Here is a 16,157-nt window from a genome sequence, read left to right as displayed (position 1 = left end):
AACAGCAGCGCGCAAAGAGCGCCCGCCCCCTCCTCTCGGAAGAGGCGGAGCTTCCGGCCGTGACCTGGAAATTACTAAGCGACCCTCGTCCCTTTTAGGTCGGGCCCTCGGGAAAGATGGCTGCGGTGCACGGGGCTGAGGTGAAAGTGGACGGCGGCGAGCCAAAACTGAGCAAAAAGTAAGTATCGCCGCAAGTTATTAAGGTCTTTGCGGCCGGACAGTCCAGGCTAGGAAGCGCCTCGAGGCTCCGGCCGAGGCGGCTGTGCCTGGGGCCTTCCTGCCTGTTGTCGTGGGTACAGCCACGCCGGGACGTAGCCGCTGCGCCCCGAAACTACATCCCCCAGGTTGCCTCGGGGCCCGGCTCTGGCGGAGCCCTGTGGTCGTATTCCTGGAGTTAGGAGAAAGGAGAATTGACTAGAGAAAAACGAAACTTACTCCTTCCCTTCCCTCCGTCTGAAAAAATGCGTTCTTTCCTTATTGAGCCACGCCTCGCTTCCCTTTGGAGAAATGTTAAAATACCCGAGCTTTTCGGAAAGACCTTCAAATTTTCCTTGGCCTCACCTCGGCTATTCTGAATCTTATGTATTAAATGGATCCTTTCTAAAACTGTTGTGCACCTTTTTATATGGGTTATTTAAAGGATCTGTGAGTATTGAGTGCATGACCGAAGTCTAACAGTAGGGTGTATGATTCAGCCGTTACACTAAAGCTGCGCTTTGGAGCACTGCTGGATAGATCTTTGTTAACCACCCCAAATCGTTGGAGTGTGAAGATAAAAATAAATACATCAAGGTTAGTCTTCCGTTAATTGGTTATGTCCTGCATTCTTGGGCATATATAACATATTCCCTCTCAATGAGGGTTCTGCAGTTGAAGCACAGAACACAGGCAATGATTTGTTTTCTCAGTACTCCCAAGGATAGTGCATAACTAGTACCATTCCAGATGCCTAGGAGAAAAGTTAATTCATTACAAATAATGGCTGCTTTAGTGCATTGAGGCTCAGTTCTTTTGCTGAACCCGGATGGAATATGGGAAAATCGCTTGGACTTTGATCTGTTACATCAGTATAGTTGACCCTTGAGTAACTCAGAGGTTAGGGGCACCATCTCCCATATAATGGAAAGTTCAAGTGTAACTTTTGACTCCCCCAAAATTGAATAACCAACTGTTGACTGGAAGCTTTTCAATAACATAAACAGTTGATTAACATGTGTTTTGTATGTTACGTATATACTGTATTCTTACAGTAAAGCAACAGAAAAAAATGTTTTTTATAGAGAATCATAAGATGGGGGCACCTGGGTGGCTCAGTCGTTAAGCGTCTGCCTTTGGCTCAGGTCATGATCCCAGGGTCCTGGGATCGAGTCCCACATCGGGCTCCCTGCTCCGCGGGAAGCCTGCTTCTCCCTTTCCCACTCCCCCTGCTTGTGTTCCTGCTCTCGCTGTCTCTGTCAAATAAATAAATAAAATCTTTAAAAAAAAAAAGAGAGAGAGAGAATCATAAGATGGGGCGCCTGGGTGGCTCAGTCGTTAAGCGTCTGCCTTCAGCTCAGGTCAAGGTCCCAGGGTCCTGGGATCGAGCCCCGCATCAGGCTCCCTGCTCGGAGGGGAGTCTGCTTCTCCCGCTCCCACTCCCCCTGCTTGTGTTCCCTCTCTCGCTGTGTCTCTTTCTGTCAAATAAATAAATAGAATCTTTTTAAAAAAAAATCATAAGAGAAAATGTATTTACAATGCTATACTGTATTTATTCCCCCCACAAAAATCTGCATATAAATGGACCCTGCACAGTTAAAACCCATGTTGTTTATTTAAAGATTTTTTTTATTATTTACTTATTTGACAGAGAGAGAGAGCAGGAACACAGCAGGGGGAGTGGGAGAGGGAGAAGCAGGCTTCCCGCTGAGCAGGGAGCCCGGTGTGGGACTCGATCCCAGGATCCTGGGATCATGACCTGAGCCGAAGGCAGACGCTTAACGACTGAGCCACCCAGGCGCCCCAAAAATCCATGTTGTTTAAAGGTCAACTGTAATTGAATTTAAGGGTTGTAAGTCATAAATGCCTCCTTGCTTAGGAGAAATTTGGCTAATTCCTTTCTACTGACCTCCCCTAGATTAAGTAGAGCTACCACTTTTTAAAAGCAGGTTTTATGTGTCAGACACTATGCTAGAACTATATAAACTTTCTAATCTCAAGAATAACCTGGCAAGGAAAGTATTAATGTCCATTTTTCAAATTAATAAACAGGCTCTGAGTGACTAAATGGATTGCTAAAGTGTGCATACCTAAAGTGTGGTCTGTCACTGATTCAGGCTCTGGAGCAGAGATCTAAAACCAAGTCCAGAACTCCACAGCCCATGCTCTTTACGCTGCCTCCACCTTACCTCCTCACATTGTCTTAAAAAAAATCTGTTGATGTATATTCCTCTAGTGACCAAGGGGCTAAAATAATTTTTTTAATGATTAACATTTCCTTCTGTATCTTAATTGTTCTTGGGACTTCCTCAGTCTGCATCTTTAGTGAGCACCATGTTATGCCAGTTATTTTCAACAAGTTTTAAAACAAATGGGCTGCCTGCCAAGTGACTCATTTCCAAATGAAAAGTCAAATTAACGTAGTCCAGGATCCTTCCTGAAATTCTACTTTCTTTTTGTTCCTAGAGCTCAAACAAATCTTATCTTTGACTCAGGTGCTTTTGTGTGGCTTGCTTTTAGCTTCATCTAGTGTTTGCAATTGACAGTGACATTTCTTATGCTTCCCATTGCCATCTTTGTGGCCAGGTATTTAATCTCCAAGAGAGAAGCCACATGTCAGAGGCTTCAGAAACACTGCTTCTGGTCCCGTCTCCCTATTTTCTGGATCGTTGTGATCATTTCTACCTATAAACTGTTGATTGCCTTGCTCTTGAGTTTTGACCCAGATATGTACCTTTTTACCATAGCAAGGACAGAACATTGTCAGAGTTGCAGCATAGTGAGTGTTATAGGGTTGTTGTCAGTTAAGAGGGTCTTTAGTGGAACACTTAAAGGTTGTGCAACCTCCCCCTGCCCCACACCCATAAGAGTAGGAGTGCTGGTTGGGTGTGTATATACTGTTTTGTCCCATCTGACACCACATCTCTGTTTCCTGTTAGGTGGTGGTAATCTTTAGTTCCGGGGTGTTCTGCCATGTTGACGCAAGCTGCTGTAAGGCTTGTTAGGGGGTCCCTGCGCCAAACCTCCTGGGCACAGTGGGGGCAGAGGGAGCTGCGACTGTATCAACTTGCTCCTTTCACAGCGCTTCACAAGGACAAGCCACTTTCTGATAAAAGAAGGTTGGTGCCCTTACCTTTGTTGTTGCTATGGGAGCAAAAATCCTTCCCTTACTTAGGTCCTTATCTGTTAAGCCTCTGGCTAAGTCTTTGGACTTGTTACCAAGGAAACAGAGCTCCACAATGAAAACCAATAGTTGTTTCTCATTTTTTCTTTAATACAGATTCTCACTCTAGATCCTTGAGGTGACTTGTAGATCTTATACTAGAACAGTGCTGAGAACAAACGTTATTTTCCCTTTCTTGTCTTTCTGGACTTGGTTTGCTCCTGAGATTAATTTGGTTTCCAGTCTTTGTTCTATCTCTACGACCTTTTTGGATTTTTCCTTAGGATTAATTTGATTTAAAGAACAACACCTAGTAGAATGGAAAAAAACAGGTTTTTTTATGTTAATGCTAGGAAAAAAACAAATGGGCTCCAGTGCATACTGACTGAATTACATACAGCACAGTAGGCCTATCATACAGTTCTGGAATGTTTGCCTTCACAACTATTATAAGACAGATTACATCCAGAGACACCTACTTTGAAGCCCTCGGAGTCAGTCTTCTTACTTAAAAATGGTTATTTCAAATCATCACTTTATTTTTTTTAATTGACTTACTCTAAATTCATACTGAAAATTAAGAATGTGCCCGAAAGCCAGATAATATGCAAGCATGACTTGGTATCATTTGCCATGGTTTTATAGAATACTTGATAAACATTGGTGGTTTGATTGAATGACCAATTCTGTTTGGATACTGAGGATATCCTCTATGCAAATCTGTTTGGTTTCTGGGTTCAGATACCAAGATTTCAGATCAGAGTGTAGATAGTAAGGGATTTGACCAGAAATGTATCCAAATCTAAGATTTCTGTCCTGGGTGCAGAGAATGAAGTGGTTAAGATAGGGAAAGGTACCTACGATAGCTCACATTTGCGTGTTTACTAAATGCTAAGGGCAGAGTCATCTCGGTCCTCATAATATTTGGGGAAGGGAGTGTCTTCTGTTATTTCCATTTATAGATGGGGAGAAGTCACTTGTCCAAGGTCCTATAATTGCTAGACAGCTGTGTCAGAATTTAGTCCTAGGCAGTCCGACTCTAAAGATGTTATATTATGCCCTACTCTATGCTGGTTTATACACCGTTCTGCCCAGTTTGTTGTCAGAATCAAGCTCCAGTAGGCAGACCAATACTGAAGGCCATTGTCCATGTATTGACCAGTGCTGAGGGAAGGATTGTCAGTGATGTGTCTCCTTGAACTCTTAAAAGCCACCTCTCCCCCACCCTGTCCTACCCCAAACTAACCCACTCCTTGGAGAGCTGTAGGAGAGGGATGGCAGACAGAGCTGGAGATGTTGCCTGTTTTGGTTTTTCTTTGTCCTGGGGTATCTTGATTTTAGTTGGGATCTCACACTGGAAAGCCAAGGCTGAGAAAGATTTTTCACATATTTATTCTAAGCTTACTTTTCCTTTGTCTTAATTCACCTATAGAGTTGACTAAGAGACTAAAAGTAGGGGTGTAGAACCAGGCAAGAGCATTTCCCCCCAGGCTGTTCATATTTTTGATAAGTAGTTATGGGACCGAACATAGTAGAGTACTCTTCAGGCAACTGTCACATTGAACATTTGCATCTTCCCGACAGTGAGCTAAAGAGACGCCTGAAAGCCGAGAAGAAAATAGCAGAGAAGGAGGCCAAGCAGAAGGAGCTCAGTGAAAAACAGCTAAGCCAGGCCACAGCTGCTGCCACCAACCACACCACTGACAATGGTGTGGGTGCTGAGGAGGAGAATCTGGACCCAAATGTGAGTCCCCTGGACCACCACTCTGGCTGGGCATGGGGAAGATTCTGATGAGGCTTAAGGCCAATTCCTTGGGACCGGTAACTAAGAAGATAAATAGGAACTGGAACACGCAGTCAGCCCTGGGTTGCTCTAAATGGATGGGGGCTGGGGGTAGGCTGCTACTCCATCTGGTAAAAGGCACAGGCCATGAGCATTTTCCTCATCAACTCTCAACAGCCATTTGGGAGAATCTGGGACTTCCAAGTGATTGATTAATCTCCCCTGAAACTAGCTGAGCCTTACAGCAAATCCAGAAAAGGTATCTCCCTAAAGATTGGCTAGGGTTTACCTTGGACCAGAGATTAGCAAACTGTAGTCTTTAGGCCAGATCCACTTTCCCTTGTCTTTCATCTCATCCCTCCTCCCTGGTTTTGAAAATAAAATAGTATTGGAGCACAGCTATGCCCATTTGTTTATGTAGGTCTAAGGGTGCTTTCACATAACAGCAGCAGAGTTGAGTGGTTGCATCGGAAAAAGTGTGCTGACCCCGCCTTAGAATATTCCCTTTTTACATCCTCCAGGCCCCAGAGGCCAGTCTTGGGGAAAAGTCTTAATGTGTAGCCAGAGGTAGGAAAGTAGGAAAAAAGATAAGTAACTCACCATGCAGATGTGTCCACAAAAGTGCTAACCAAGGCCACCTGTATAAATTAAACTTATTTTAGGTAGAATTCCAATTTTTCTTTTTACTAAATCTTGCATTTCAGAGTTCTGGCCTTCATTTCCACCTATGAATTTGGCCACCATGTATAGTTTAAGTGCACATCTCACTCCGTATCAAATATTGGGATTTCAAAGGTGTGGAGGGCTCAGTTAAGGAAACCTCAATGTATTAGAGTCACTCTGGGGCAGAATGCAGTACTCTGCTCCTTGGCCCACTGGTCTGACCAGGTTCAACTGCTCAAAGGCTTTTCCCCCCTTTCCCCAATAGCAATACTTCAAGATCCGCAGCCAAGCAATCCACCAACTGAAGATCAATGGGGAAGACCCGTACCCACACAAGTTCCACGTTGACATCTCGCTCACACATTTCATCCAAGAATACAGTCACCTGCAGCCTGGGGATCACCTGACTGACATCACCTTAAAGGTGGCAGGTAGGAGGACTCCCTGGCAGTTTGCTGTGCTCCCACAGCACAGGCCTCTACAGGAGCACAAAGGAAGGTCTGAGTTGGTCTTGCTTTCAAGTAGTCTGTGTCTGAGGCTACTACTTAACAAGGGACAGGGCTGATCCATTTCATTCACAGAAAGAAGTAGAGCAGCCCTAAAACATGAGATTGTATTCCGGATGAGGTGATGCTGCAGAGGAAAGGGCATTCTCTGAGGGGAACTCCTGAGCTGATGCTGCTGCTAGTTCATAGTCCTTTAGGAGGACTTTTACCAGTGGGAGCCATGGCTGCATGCTCCTAAAAATTCCCACCTGTGGCCTAAGGATGTTTTGCACTGAGGCTATATTTCTAGAACATGGTTATCTTGGAGTTCTAGTATCTTGCATGGGATCTTTTCCTTAATTAAAAAAAAAATCTGGGGTGCCTGGCAGGCTCAGTCCATAGAGCATGCAACTCTTGATCTTGGGGTTGTGAGTTCAAGCCCCACTTTGGGCATAGAGGTTACTCTAAAAAAATGTCTTTGGGTGCCTGGGTGGCTCAGTCAGTTGAGCATCTGACTCTCAGTTTCGGCTCAGGTCATGATTTCAGGGTCCTGGGATTGAGCCCTGTGTCATGCTCTGTGCTCAGCACAGAGTCTCCTGGAGATTCTGCCTATCTCTGCTCCTCCCCCTACTTACCTGTGTGCTCACGCACTCTCTCTCTTAAATAAATAAAATCTTTTTTTAAAAAAATCTGTCGTCTTTGCCCCCTCCCCAAAAAATACTGAAACTATTAATGGTAGAAAATTTAGAACATTCAAAGAAGCAGAGAGAAAAATTTAATTACCCGTAATTCCAACTACCCAAAGAGAATCTCTGCCAATACGTAGAGGCCCAAAGGTTCAAGCCTAGTAATTTTACTAAAACGTGTCTTAGGGGCGCCTGGGTGGCTCAGTCGTTAAGCATCTGCCTTCGGCTCAGGTCATGGTCCCAGGGTCCTGGGGATCAAGCCCTGCATTGGGCTCCCTGCTCTGCGGGAAGCCTGCTTCTCCCTCTGCCACTCCCCCCTGCTCGTGCTCCCTCTCTGGCTGTGTATCTCTCTGTGAAATAAGTAAATAAAATCTTTTAAAAAAAAAAAAGTGTCTTGATGTTACTCACTCTGAGTCAGTATTCTCAGGTACACAGTGTGCCCTTCAAATATGTATTTTCAAGTCTTCTAGGAAATTTTTCTTGAATATAATTTTCTTTTGTATTCTGTTTCTTGCTTTGGTTTTCTTTTGGGACTCCTTGTATCTATATGTTGGATCTTCCCTTTTCGATATTTGTCACTTTTTTCAAACCCTTTTTATCTCTTTCTTTATACTTTGACTTAAATTTTATTCTTTTTCCCCACTTGGTTTCTTTTAAAACATTATTGTATTCACTCTTATTTTTTTCTAGTTTAGTCTTCATTTCTGAAATGATTTTTTACTTTTTCTGATTTTTTCATGTGTCACTTCATTTCTTAGTTTTTCAATGATTCTAATTTGTGGGGTTTTTTGTTTCATGTCATTTTCTTAATGTCTTTCAGCTCACTGTGAGATAGAATTGTTTTTTTTCTGAGCATGTCTGTCCCAAGTGCTTTTTTATTTAATAACTGATATTTGACCTCAATGCTTATATCTTGCTTATTTTTATGTGAAATTAGTTTTCCTGAATGTTAAAAGGAAGCTTAGTTTAGATAGCTTTTCCAGCTTCACTGAGCTCACTCTTCTATTGTTCAGTGTTCAGAATTAAAGCAGCTTGCTTCCTGAGATTTCCAGTCTCTCTTCCCCTTCCTCACTTTTGTTGGACCTTCTCTTTCCTTTATCTGTGTTTTCCTGGTCTTTTCCAGTTTTGTGGGCCTTGCCCTAGAAGGGAGCCCCGGCTGTTAAATTTAGCAGATTCCTGGGGCTACCCTGAAGGGCGTCAGCTCATTTAGACTTTGTGCAGCCCCAGCCCGCTATGCTCACCCATGTGGCAGAGCAAATCCCCTTCTGGGTTTAGCTGCCATCCTCCAGTTAGCTGCCACATTTTCCAGTGACTGTCTATGGCCATTTTGGAAATTTCCAGTTCTCAGACCCATCAGATACCTCATTGCTCCCTACAGCTTTTTCCTATATGGAGGTCTTAGGGTTCTTGTTGGTCTACCCCATGGCTCATATTTGGGGATTCATGGGAATATCTTCCCACATAATTTTGTTGTAAATTTTATCCATAGCTTTCTGGCCTTGCTTGTCTAGTTGTGCTTTCTATTTTTATGTGAGCATTGAGTTAGATCCAGAAACTATGCTGCCACCAACACAGCCATTTTCCAGGAGTCAGGTCTTCCTGCTCATTTTTAACTGATTTAATAAGGATTGTTGCCATGAAGAAAAATACTGGGTTCAGCTCTCAGGCTAAAATCAAATTGTTCTGGTCTGTGGTCATAGGACACTGTACCCAAACATAAACAATGCAGAGGGAACTTTTTTAGCACTGATATCATGAAATGGCTTCCGGTTCTGTTGGTCAGTATTTTTGTTATTCTTTTTTTAGGTAGGATACACGCCAAAAGAGCTTCTGGGGGAAAGCTCATCTTCTATGATCTTAGAGGAGAGGGGGTCAAGTTGCAAGTCATGGCCAATTCCAGGTATGTAGAAATAACCCATTGCAGGCCTTTCTAGATTGGCCCATAGCAACATGGTTGAGGACAAAGGCCCATGTGCTCTCCCTTTCCTGTTGTATTTAAAGTTAAAAAGTTGGGTAGGGTTGATTAAGGCTGAATGGAGAATAAAAAGCCCATCTGGTCACCTAGAGAGTAACAACTGCTCTCGGGTTGTTCAGCAGTTAAAGGTGGAGGATAACACTTGAGCAGTTGACAGAAGAATATAAGATTCTTCTCAGGTGCACACTAGGCATCAGCAGTTTGGTGAAGATTCCAGAGGTCAGTTTTAAAAACTAAACTAGTGGGGGATGGGGTCAGTTAAGCATCCAACTGTTGATTTCAGCTCAGGTCATGAGATAGAGCCCTGCATGGGGCTCTGTGCTCAGCACGAGTCTACTTGAAATTCCCTCTGTTCCTCTCCCCTTCCCCCCACTTGTGCACTCTCTCTCTAAAAATAAATAAATAAAATCTTAAAAAAAAAAAAACTAAACCAGTGGTCAGTTTTAATTTGGAATATTGTATATCGAAGTACATTTTACTTTCAGGAATTATAAATCAGAAGAAGAATTTATTCACATCAATAACAAACTGCGTCGGGGAGACATAATTGGAGTTCAGGGGAATCCTGGGAAAACCAAGAAGGGTGAGCTGAGCATCATTCCCTATGAGATCACACTGCTGTCTCCTTGCTTGCATATGTTACCTCATCTCCACTTTGGCCTCAAAGACAAGGTGAGCTCTTGTGGCCTCCTCACTGTGATTTATGGTGGCATTGGATCAGACTTAGCAGTGATTTCTGTCTGTTGCTTTTGGTTTAGGAAACACGGTATCGTCAGAGATACTTGGACTTGATCCTGAATGACTTTGTGAGGCAGAAATTTATCATCCGCTCTAAGATCATCACATATATAAGGAGTTTCTTGGATGAGTTGGGATTCCTAGAGGTGAGGGAGAATTCTTACCTGACACAATGAGCTAGCTGCCTTATAGTTAGTCTGCCTCTAACTATTCTTTCTCTTCCCCTTTCCATGTCCTGTGTCCATATTGTTCATACTCAATGAAAAGACCCCTTTCTTCCTAGTGTCTTTGTTCCACCTTGCTTTTTTAGTGCCCTGATTAAGAAGGCAGGACCTGAATTCTGAGATAACGGACAAAATATAGGGCCGTCTGCACACTAATGATGCCACCACGTTCAGTGTGTTACCAACTCATTTTGCTTTTTTGTAGCATTAAAAAAAAAATAGGTTTTAATTGTATAGGAAAAGTAAACGCATGTTATTGTAAAACACATTCAAAGAAACTGAAACAAAACTGAAAGTGTCCTTTCATATCTCCCAACTACCTTCCCCAAACTAGAGTTTGATATGTATCCTCCCACACCACTTGCTATGCATATATACCTATATACTTGAGCTTGTTGCAGATGAGGTGTGTGTGCAAATGTTTTAGAAGGGTTTTATTTTTTGCTTTAAACATAAATGAGGTCACACTCTATGTATTCTAATGGACCTGATGTTCCCCCCCCCCCAGTATATTCTGGAGTCTTTTGCATGTCTGTAATAACTAAGTCAAAGGATATAAGCATTCCAACTTACAGTGTTTATTAAAAATTTAATTTATGGGCACCTGGGTGGCTTAGTCAGTTAAGCATCTGCCTTTGGCTCAGGTCACGATCCCGGGTCCTGGGATCGAGTCCCACGTCGGGCTCCCTGCTCAGTGGGGAGCCTGCTTCTCCCTCTCCCTGCTGCTCGTGCTTGCTCTCTCGCGCACTCTCTCAAATAAATAAAATCTTTGAAAAAAATTTAATTTATAGCTTGTGAAAATTTATGGTACTAAATTAATGGTGTTTGGTATTAATAGAAATTGAGATGCTTCTAGAAAATTAGGTCATCTCTACTTTTTTGTCAAGCACCTGCACGTGACTATTAGACTTAACTTTCATTTGGGGGTATAACAGGCTTAGAACATAGCCATGCAAAACCTGAGTTAGCCCCAAGGCCTCTGTTTTGAGGCCCTCTGTCTGAAGATTAAATGTTTCTCCCTGTCGTTTAGATTGAAACTCCCATGATGAACGTCATCCCAGGAGGAGCTGTGGCCAAGCCTTTCATCACCTACCACAATGAGCTGGACATGAATTTATACATGAGAATTGCTCCAGAACTCTACCATAAGGTAATCAGTAAGAGGATGCCCTTTTCCTTGAAGCAGAAGGCTGGAAATCCACTGGCTAGGTAGGTGCAGTTAGAAATAAGAGGAACAGTGAGGGTAGAACAGCCAGGAGAGTATTCTAATCTGCCAGTCCTGTGAGTGTTACACTCCCAGAAGTTCTCTACAAGATCAGTAGAGCATTACAGGTCAGAGGGCAAAGAGATTGTCTTTCCCAGGTGTACAGCTCCTCCTAACCTGCTTTGGTTCTCCTATTTTAAGTTTATAGTTCTCCTTGGATTAAATCTGATTTTAGTCTTTTATAGAAAAGCTTGATCTCTGTCTAGAACTTGACAATAAACATTATAAACGATCAGAGTAAATACCGAAGTCTGTCACTTAAAATCCTTGTAGACAACAGAAGCTGTTATAACTAGTTGAAGCACAAGAAGAATGTGTACAAATATATAAGGAAGCTTACAATTCCCAGGAGCTGGGAGGATCAGAGATTCAGGCTTGGAGACCATAGGACTAGGAAATGATTCTCAGGCCTGTCTGGGCTGTTCCCATGGAGAACCTGGATCTTTTCCACTAGGGACAGCTAACATAGCTCATAATCCTGGCTCTAGGCACAGGTCATTGCCATTAGGACTTCTGTAATACATCTTTTTTCAATAGCTTTCAAAAGTTGCATGGGTGTGTCTGACTGGTGGGGAGCTTGGGTTACATGCCTGCATCCTAACCCCAAGAGAGACTTCGTGGCGAGCCTCACACTCACAAGAGGAAGTACTTTCCCAACAGAGGAAGAGTATTCAGAGGTCCTGAGCAACCAAAATGAATGATGACTGTCCACTACAAAGGTCTAAAGAGAGTAGGGTACTCAGCATTTGGGTGGAGACCTGAAAACATGGGTGAGCTATGAAAACTAAATTAGCTTTTGTAGACAAACTTTCCAGAGTCATTAAAATTAGTTGCCATGACCTTGGCCATGTGTTACTAGATACTGGTGGTTGGTGGCATTGACCGGGTTTATGAAATTGGACGCCAGTTCCGAAATGAAGGAATTGATTTGACTCACAATCCTGAGTTCACCACCTGTGAGTTCTACATGGCCTATGCAGATTATCATGATCTCATGGAAATCACAGAGAAGATGATTTCAGGTGACCTCTCCTGTTTCCTTTGTCTTTCACACGTGTCTGAAGGGCTGGTTTGCTGCTTTCGGGAGGACTTCCTGTGGGTCCTCTTTAAATGACAGATTTCTTTCCCAGGGATGGTGAAGCACATTACAGGCAGTTACAAGGTCACCTACCATCCAGATGGCCCAGAGGGCGAAGCCTATGAGATTGACTTCACCCCCCCTTTCCGGAGAATCAGCATGGTAGACGAGCTTGAAAAGGCCTTGGGGGTGAAGCTGCCAGAAACCAGGCTCTTTGAAACTGAAGGTAAAGTGATGCTTGCCTCCACGGAACAGGCCTCCTTCCTGTTTGGCCCTGAATTAGATGAGGTCAGGGCTAGAATTTCCCACACTATTTTTTTTTTATATACTTTTTAATTGGGGTAATATAATGTTGTCTGTCCTAACTTGTACATTTATATTAACAGAAACTCGCAAAATTCTTGATGACATCTGTGTGGCAAGAGCTGTTGAATGTCCTCCACCTCGGACCACAGCCAGGCTCCTTGATAAGGTGACCGACCATGCTCTTCAAGTACTTGCCCTCATCCTGTGGTAACCAGCCCCCTGCTCCCTATGAAGATGAACTCCACTGTGCAGCACTAACTTCTACAGCCTCTTAGGAAAGCCCTCAGGAGAGAAATAAGAGAATTAACAAGTTTTGAACTCTTGCTGTACTAAGCTCTGTGCCAAGTAGCTATGTAATCTGAGTTAAACCTTACCAGCCATGGAGAGGCTTGAGATAAATCCCAGTAGCAGCAGGTAGTTGGTAGGAGTCCTCCACCAAGACTGGGACAAATGCCATTCAGAAAGGATCTCTAGTTCTGCTTTCCTTTTTCCTTAAGCTTGTCGGGGAGTTCCTAGAAACGACATGCATCAATCCTACATTCATCTGTGATCACCCGCAGATAATGAGCCCTTTGGCTAAATGGTAAGATAAAATAGGGTATTTCAGTTACTTATTACTGCATAACAACTTCAGAATTTAGTGGCACAAATCAACAATTTTCAAAAGTTTGTGGGTTCATTGGGTAGTCTTTCTGCTATACAAAGTGGTAGCTAGGGTAACTCAAGTGGCTGTAACTGGGAACTCAGGCACCTTGTGTCTTCTCCACATGGGTTCTCATCCTCCAGAGCCTCTTCATGTGGCCTCTGGCAGTGTAGCCTGGGCTTCCTTACCCAGTGGCCAGGTTCCAGAAGAATAAACCCCAGGTTGCAAACACATAGCAAGCTTCTGATGTCCCCATGGCCAAAGCAAGTGCTATGGGCAGCCCGGAGTCCACATGACAGGGCACAGAAGGGCATGAATACAGGAGGTATGGTTCAGTGCACCCATCTTCCACACAGGTGTGTTGGGAAGATGATTGAAGCTTCCATGTTTCTCATCCTCCTCACCACCGGACCAAATGATTTGGTGCTAGAATGCATCTGGGCCTCAGGTCTCAATTCGCAACACTTAGGAATCAACTGGAATTTAGGAACTCTTGTGTTTGTAGCAGATGTTACTAGTGCACCTGTGTAATCAGCCTCCCCTTTGGTCTCTTGTCACCAGGCACCGCTCTAAAGAGGGTCTGACTGAGCGCTTTGAGCTGTTTGTCATGAAGAAGGAAATATGCAATGCCTACACCGAGCTCAACGACCCTGTGCGGCAGCGGCAGCTGTTTGAAGAACAGGCCAAGGTCAGGAAGGGGGTTGGGAGGCAGAGGTAGCTGTTTCCTCATGTGCGCACTTGCTAGACAATGTTGGCCTGAACCCTGGTCTCTGTCATTGTCTGCATCTCTGGGTGGCTTCAACAGAAATGAAGGGTAAAGCCACAGCCTTCACTGGAGGAAGTCACAGTTCAAGATGGAGAACTTGGCTGGTTTGGGCTCTAGAGTTTCCACATAGAGGAGCTTAGGCATGATCATATCTGTGTGGGGAGTGTGATGCTTGCCTTGAAAATACATTTGCCTAATGAGAACATCATTTTTCTTAAATGATACATATATTAAGGTGGCTTTGGGGTGAGAGGCAGATTAATGAGGACAAAGCCCCCACCGGCTGCCTGCACCAGCACTGCCACGGATGGGTAGCTTCAGGAAATGAGGGAAAGACTCCTGGGAATCCTCAGTCTCCGAAAATCAGTCTCACTGGACTCACAGAGCTTAGGGCAGTTGGAGGTGTTTCCATCTCACAGAGAAAGTCTCGTGTGTTGTGAAGTGGGGCTTACCGGCCCTGACCTGGTCTTTGAAAGAAATGGCTCCATCCCAAAGTTACTGGGAAACCAGTTCCCAAGACGTGCTGGGTGTCCAGAGCATTCCCAGAACAATTATCCCTGAATGTGCCGACGTGCCCATTCAGACCCTGAGAGACCGCGCAGCCTGGAACAGTGTCACTGTTTGGTTCTCTTTGTAGGCCAAGGCTGCTGGCGACGATGAGGCCATGTTCATAGATGAGAACTTCTGCACTGCCCTGGAATACGGGCTGCCCCCCACGGCTGGCTGGGGCATGGGCATCGACCGCATCACCATGTTTCTCACAGACTCCAATAACATCAAGGTATTGGCAGCCCTCCAGCGTGCACTGCCCCCAGGAGCTCTGCTGTTGGAGGCGGGGTGGGGCAGGCCTGGAAAAGAAAGAAGAGAAGGGGCTTTGGGCTGGACGGAGGAGCAGGCAGAGCAGTTACAAACGATTCCACAGGAGAGCAGTCAGGGCATCTGATACGGTGGGATTTGGGGAGTTTTCTACCTGACAGAAAGAATACTTGTCATTTGCATTTCTTGAGGATCCAAGGAACACACTAAAGCCCTCTGCGTGCGTTCTGATGTAACTTAAGTCAGCCCTGTGAGGCATAGACGCTGTTCTTATTCCCGTTGTTATAGATAGGGAAGTCCTACTGTCAGAGAAGCTCTGTGTTCACTCATTCTTTTCCATCCTCTATAATTGAGAAGGACTGAGTTGAAGTAAAAACCCAGATCTCGGGCGCCTGGGTGGCTCAGTTGGTTGGGCGACTGCCTTCGGCTCAGGTCATGATCCTGGAGTCCCTGGATCGAGTCCCGCATCGGGCTCCCTGCTCAGCAGGGAGTCTGCTTCTCCCTCTGACCCTTCCCCCCCTCATGTGCTTTCTCTCTCTCTCATTCTCTCTCTCTCAAATAAATAAATAAAATCTTTAAAAAAAAAAAACCCAGATCTCTGGATCTGGGTGGCAACAATAACCGGAAGCAAAAAGAATGGGTGGATAGCTGTGAAAAAGAGCATGCTGCTTTCTTCAAAGTGCATTTTCTCTCCTATAGGAAGTACTTCTGTTTCCTGCCATGAAACCCGAAGACAAGAAAGAGAGCGGAGCCCCCGCTGATACCTTAGAAAGCACAACAGCTGGCACTTCTGTCTAGAAAACCATCGTTGCAAGTCGTGTAACTCAGGCCTCTCTGCATTTCTGCACAAGTTCAAGGACCGCAGAGGAATTCTTGTGTGTTACTTTCCATTTGACGTTCACGGTTCGGTTCGGCCACCAGAAGAGAGAAGAGGAATTAAAAATTCCTTTTTACTTCTTGTTCCCAAATAAACCATTTGTCTCCACTTGCGTCTCATGACTGTGTTTACCGTGGAGCGTCAACTTCTACTCAGACAATTGGCGTAGGGGATGTTTAGGATTATACTTTATTCATTCACCAAATTTATATTGATGTCTGCTCTGTGTCAGGCATTGTGCTGGGGGGTTGGGGAGAGCAGTGAACAAAAGCCAAGTCCCTGCGTTGGTGGTATAGTGGTGAGCATAGCTGCCTTCCAAAAGCCAAGTCCCTGCTTTTGTGGAACTTGTATTTGTTTAGGGGTTGAGGGCAACCACACAAGAAACAACTAAATACATATTTCTGGTACATAATAAAAAAAAGGGGGGTGAGGGGACAGAGGTGCTATTCTAGAAGGAGGTAGATGGGGGACAGTGCTATTTTAAATATGTGATCA

At 44.3% G+C, this 16,157-nt stretch overlaps 1 protein-coding gene across 2 annotated transcripts; it reads left to right on the top strand.

Moving 5' to 3' along the window:
• Positions 1 to 20: 20 nt before the first annotated feature.
• KARS1 (lysyl-tRNA synthetase 1) lies at positions 21 to 15,770 on the top strand. Of its 2 annotated transcripts, XM_025860541.2 has the most exons (15): positions 64 to 178; positions 3,135 to 3,314; positions 4,943 to 5,102; positions 6,070 to 6,235; positions 8,782 to 8,875; positions 9,436 to 9,622; positions 9,709 to 9,834; positions 10,943 to 11,062; positions 12,036 to 12,198; positions 12,307 to 12,480; positions 12,641 to 12,726; positions 13,058 to 13,143; positions 13,765 to 13,891; positions 14,607 to 14,750; positions 15,485 to 15,770. In XM_025860541.2, the coding sequence occupies exons 2-15, from the start codon at positions 3,169 to 3,171 to the stop codon at positions 15,581 to 15,583; spliced, it is 1,878 nt and encodes a 625-aa protein (XP_025716326.1). In that variant the 5' UTR covers positions 64 to 178; positions 3,135 to 3,168; the 3' UTR covers positions 15,584 to 15,770. The 2 variants fall into 2 exon arrangements, with proteins under 2 accessions (XP_025716327.1, XP_025716326.1); XM_025860542.2 differs by lacking the exon at positions 3,135 to 3,314 and having other exon boundaries at positions 21 to 178.
• The last annotated feature ends 387 nt before the right edge of the window (positions 15,771 to 16,157 follow it).

Source organism: Callorhinus ursinus, unplaced genomic scaffold, assembly GCF_003265705.2.
Source record: "Callorhinus ursinus isolate GAN/ISIS: 27379988/994484 unplaced genomic scaffold, GSC_fseal_2.0 scaffold46, whole genome shotgun sequence".
NCBI lineage: Eukaryota > Metazoa > Chordata > Mammalia > Carnivora > Otariidae > Callorhinus > Callorhinus ursinus.
This window is presented reverse-complemented; position numbering and strand designations above follow the sequence as displayed.